This window comes from Cicer arietinum, chromosome 6 (assembly GCF_000331145.2).
Source record: "Cicer arietinum cultivar CDC Frontier isolate Library 1 chromosome 6, Cicar.CDCFrontier_v2.0, whole genome shotgun sequence".
NCBI classification, from domain to species: Eukaryota; Viridiplantae; Streptophyta; class Magnoliopsida; order Fabales; family Fabaceae; genus Cicer; species Cicer arietinum.
The window spans coordinates 55,564,566-55,569,539 of NC_021165.2; the positions used below are offsets into that span (position 1 = coordinate 55,564,566).

The 4,974-nt window shown below is 30.7% G+C and overlaps 1 protein-coding gene across 1 annotated transcript; it reads right to left on the minus strand.

Moving 5' to 3' along the window:
• Positions 1 to 955: 955 nt before the first annotated feature.
• Positions 956 to 3,719, minus strand: LOC101503046 (F-box protein At5g07670). The gene is made up of 2 exons (XM_004514450.4): positions 2,314 to 3,719; positions 956 to 1,718 (listed from the first exon to the last, which is right to left on the minus strand). Exons 1-2 carry the CDS (start codon positions 3,537 to 3,539, stop codon positions 1,451 to 1,453), a joined length of 1,494 nt encoding a protein of 497 aa, XP_004514507.1. The 5' UTR covers positions 3,540 to 3,719; the 3' UTR covers positions 956 to 1,450.
• Between the last annotated feature and the right edge of the window lie 1,255 nt (positions 3,720 to 4,974).

Genomic DNA, 4,974 nt, shown 5'->3' on the forward strand with positions numbered 1-4,974 from the left:
AAAATAACTCAATAATTTAATAAATTACGAGATCATAATCTTGTAAATATATATAAAAACTTAGTAAATGCTTAGTTTCTGCAGGGATCGAAAAAACTGTCGTGAGCCACTGTGATTTTGTCAATCTCATCTTAAAACTAAACATTGACTTAGTTGTGCAGTAATATTGCAAAAAAGAACTCAAACTATTTTTATAAAGATAAAAAGAAAACAATAACTAATCAACAACCATGGAATACAAACATTCAAACATACTTCAGTGTCTGGATTCACATGTTGTTGTAAAGTTTACATTAAGTTACCCCAAATCATGAAAAAAAATAACATACGAGTAAACAAATGTTTTGATCTATATATGTTTGAGGCAATATAACTAGGATCGCTAAATTTATTGAAACTTCAAAAATATTTTTAAGTGTGTTTTCTATTAAAAATTTCAATTAGCAAATTAACTACTAAAAGACTTATCCAATGAGAAACTAACTTGAAAGTTAAAAGACACATTCAAATATCTAAACTAACCAATGGAAACAAATGAAAGATAAGATATTTTTATTATTTTGATACGTTGATGTCACACCACCTCACACATATTTCAAAAAACAATTCTTTGTCCCACAAAGATTGTCATAGTAGATCATTTCACTCAAATTAAGAAGAAATTATAAATGAATGAAAGAGAATAACAAATTTATCAAATTAACCTTATTAACCATTTGTGTATTTCCACTATCATAAATGCAAAATAAAAAATAATAATTTAAGAATTCCGTACATATTGAAATCATATTGATCAGAAATTTTAATATTGACCATTGTCCACCATATAATACTTGAGAAATATTTAAAACTCCGACGACCACAAACACCGTCTCTTAGAAGTAGACATTAATGATCATCTTTACTTTTATGATTGAGATAATGATTTAAATTATTCTAATTGATAAAAGTAAAAGAAAACAAATATTTATCTCATTAAATTAACATCATTCAGGGAACAAAGGGACCCAATTTCAATTCGTGTGTGAAATAGGTTTAACTTTTACATAATTACATCACTATGCTTCTTCCTTATTCTGATGAAAGGAAGGAAAAAAAAAAAAAAAGAAAGAACAATCTTTCACTGTCAACATCTAAGTTAAACGTAGTAAAGTGATTACACATCGCTAATGCTACAATTTTTCACTATGTCAGTGAAAATAATCTGTTTTTTTTAAGACAAAGCCTAGGTTTAGGACCTGGATTCTAAGAGATTCACAGTTTTAAATCTCAGCTGTTAATCTGAGATCGAACATTAGATTGAAAACTGTATTTTTTAAGTTAAAACAATCTATATCGTTGATTCAAAATCAGACGGCTGAGATCGGTTACAGCTTCCTGCTGTAACTGCAGGAACCCTAGGTTTATTATTAGACAACAACTACATGGCAAAACTTGAAGGGTCATCATGTCATGTCTTTTTAAAAAATTTGCCACCTTTCTTTCCAATACTTATCCCAACAAGACTTGATTGAAGAAGTGATTTGGTATCTGGCCTCCATTTCAATTCTTTGAGACTGGTAAATAAGGTTGCAAGTGCAGGAGAGATTTCACTATCTTTTATATTCTTACATGACACTACTCTAAGGCTTTGAAGATCCTTCCATGAATGTATTACAGATTCCAACCCTTCTGTTGTTAGTAATGAGCATCCTTCTATGTAAAGCAATTTTACACGCCTGATATAGAACAACAACTATCAATACATAATAACTTGCAATTTAATTTCAGATGATTAGAGTCACTTCTATGTGGATTTGTCAAATAAAATTTGCATAACCACCTTCAAAAAACAAGACTTAATTTGATATGAAGAAATTGTAATTTTGAAATCACTATCAACTTGTGGCATCATTGGAACAAGGAAAAAGAAAATTCCTTTTAAGTCCTAAATTAGACGTGTAAAAGGAAAATTTCACAATAATCTCACAGAACAGATTGCCAATATGCATATATGACTAGAGAAATTTCAAAATTTGGACAATTCAAACCCCACATCAGAATTTTTTGGTACTCAGTGTCCCAGGAAAAAGGACCCCTAGGTTGGGGGTAAGTAAAAAATGGCCACAAATTGTTCCATCATCAGAGATCGAACTTGGTTATTAATTTAGATGGAGCATTTGCGCTGAACCTCATGGTTACACTTACACACATCAAGAATATGAAACAATGGGTTGTCATTTGTCAATCAAACAAGAAAATTAGACCACAAGTTCTAGAGTATGGTTACATAGTTGGCAAATCAATAGTAATAATTGCGAAAGAGAACAATACCTGCAAACATTAGCAAAGTTGAACATGCCATTATCGAATCCCCAGCAATCCTGAATAATAATCTCCTTAGCATTCCTGCAAACAGAAAACAAAGCAGATACACTCTTCTTATCCCGCAGCTGACACTTTTGTAAATGCAACCTTTCAAGTGCAGGACAAGAACCCAAGTACTCTTCGAGTCCTGGATTCAAATCAATCTTCTTACAAGACATTAACCTCAACGTCTTCAAATTCTCGCAATACGAAACCGCAGCCATCCATCCATCATCCATCCTATGATCACACAATGTCAACTCCTCCAACATTTGACAACACTTACCAATAGCCTTAATCCCATCAAAACTCCCTTCACAACCACAAAGCTCAAGCTTCACAAGCCTCTTACAACCCTGAGCCAAAATAGTCAACCCAATATCAGAAACAACAGAACCATAAAAACCATCAACATTCCCAACCAATTTCAAAATCTGCAAATTCACACATGCGGCTATCCCACGCAAAACATTATCGCTACAACTCTGAAGTTCCAATTCCTGCAATGTAGGACACTCTTCAGCCACACTAAGCAAACCCATTTCACTAGCACCAATCACTTGAACCCTTCTCAAATTAGGACACCCACTAGCTAAAGCACTTAACCCATTATCAATAACCTCAACAGGAAGCATATTATCCTCACATAAAAACCAATTCGGCGAACACGCCGAATCCACATTCATACACAAAACGTTATTGCTCGTCAAAATATTCGAACTTTTAGTTAAAATCAATGACCCAGGAACCAAATCAACATGATTAAGATTAGGGAATCTATGAATCAACCTACCAGATAAAAGAAAGTTCCAATCGAGGATCCTAATTTTACGTACGAGACGACCTTGGAGATTGAGCCAACGTTTACAAACGAGTGAATTTGAATTTCTCTGAGAATCTGGAAGCTTAGATAGAATCTTGAGAAGCATTTCGTCAGATAACAAAAGAGTTTGATCGATGATTGAGAAATTAGGGATTAATGTGTTGTTGTGTGATTTGTGAGAAGGAGAAAGAGATTGAAGCTGCATTTGCATTGCTGTAGCAGCAGCAACAATTTGGTTAAGGGGTTTCGATTTGGTGTGCTTTACCCATATATCAGACCATCTAGGTACTCTCTTCTTCAATAAAGAACTGATATTAGGGTTAGGGTTTTCTTTCTGAGTCTGAATCTGATTCTCCGATGAAAACGACATCGTTTTGTTAGTTACTCGGTGTTGTGTTTGTGTGTTGGTGGTGGTGATATTTCAAACAGCTTCGTGTGGTGTCCTAAGTTGTTCTTCTTCTATTGTAATGTTTTTTCGTTTTTTTTTAATTATGGAAAATCGAGGGGCCAACACCAACGGAAATGTTGTGTGTCTTTTTCTCTCTATTAGATTTTTGAATTTTGTTATTTTATTTTAAAGATTTTGAGAAATTTCTAGTCATTTATTTAATGGTGTACCTTTTTGTTTTCTTGTGGTTGCTTTCCAACGGTATAGATTTTCCAAAAATTTATTTTTTGTTTGGTAATAAAGGAACCATTGATTAGGACGTGTTATGCAGTGTTGTAGGCTTACTTAACGGATATTACTAGTTTGAATTGGTCATTGGTCATAGTTGACTGCTTGTTCGCATTTACTAGCCACAAATGAGTAATTAAGGCTTTAATTTAATGGAGGAACTGAAACTTTCAATTTTCTTTATCAGTTTAATAAATATTATTGGTTCGGCTTTAAAATAACTGTCGGATTTGACTATTTTATGTAGATTAAGATAATATATTTAAATAAAGTAGAAAAATAATTTTGCTAAGTTATTCGTCTAAATTGTTGATTGATTCTAATTATCATAAATACAAAGTGGATAAATAACAAATTAAGAGTGATGAATATAATATTAATTAGATGATAGAATTGGTAAAAAAAAAATTAAAGTTGCACTGGAAATAAAAAACGATAAGTATTTTGGGACAAACTTTTCTTGCAAATGCCAAAATTGTTCCAGGTAAAAAATAAATAAAAATATTGTTTTATGGATCTCATTTGACTATTTCACACATATTAAGAAATTAAGAAAATATGATAAATGTAGGATTTGACCATTTTACACATGTTAAGAAAATATGATAAATGAAAGTGAAAGAGGAATCATTTTAACAAATTATGCTTATAAAACGTTGGTTGATTTCAATAATCATAAATGCAAATTAGATAAATAATAAACTAAGAATAATGCATATAATATTAATTAGATAATAAAATTGATAAAAAAAATAAACTAAAGTTGCATTGAAAATTAAAAGTGATAATTAATTGAATATTTTTTTTATGTTTGTAAATGTGACAATTATTATGTGATGAACGAAGTATAAATTAAGATGTTCAAGACATGGTTTGATTAGTTTTTGAGATAAAAATATCATCTAATCCAAAATTAAAATCACATGCAATTTGGTTTGAATAACTCGTTTAAAAACATTGGATCCAATTAAAATCGGTTTTAGAATATCCAAATTATAATTAAAAACAAATATATCAATATTACTATTATAGTAGTTGATAAAATAATAGGTTTGATAATATATATATATATATATATATATATATATATATATATATATATTTAAAAACAGATTTTGTCTCTCTCTTT

Bases quoted from the DNA above. Each gene is read 5' to 3' on its own strand.
- LOC101503046 (XM_004514450.4), bottom strand. From the start codon at position 3,539: ATGTCGTTTTCATCGGAGAATCAGATTCAGACTCAGAAAGAAAACCCT. The intron at 1,719-2,313 runs GTATTGTTCTCT...GTTCTATATCAG, and splicing joins AACTTTGCTAATGTTTGCAG to GCGTGTAAAATTGCTTTACA.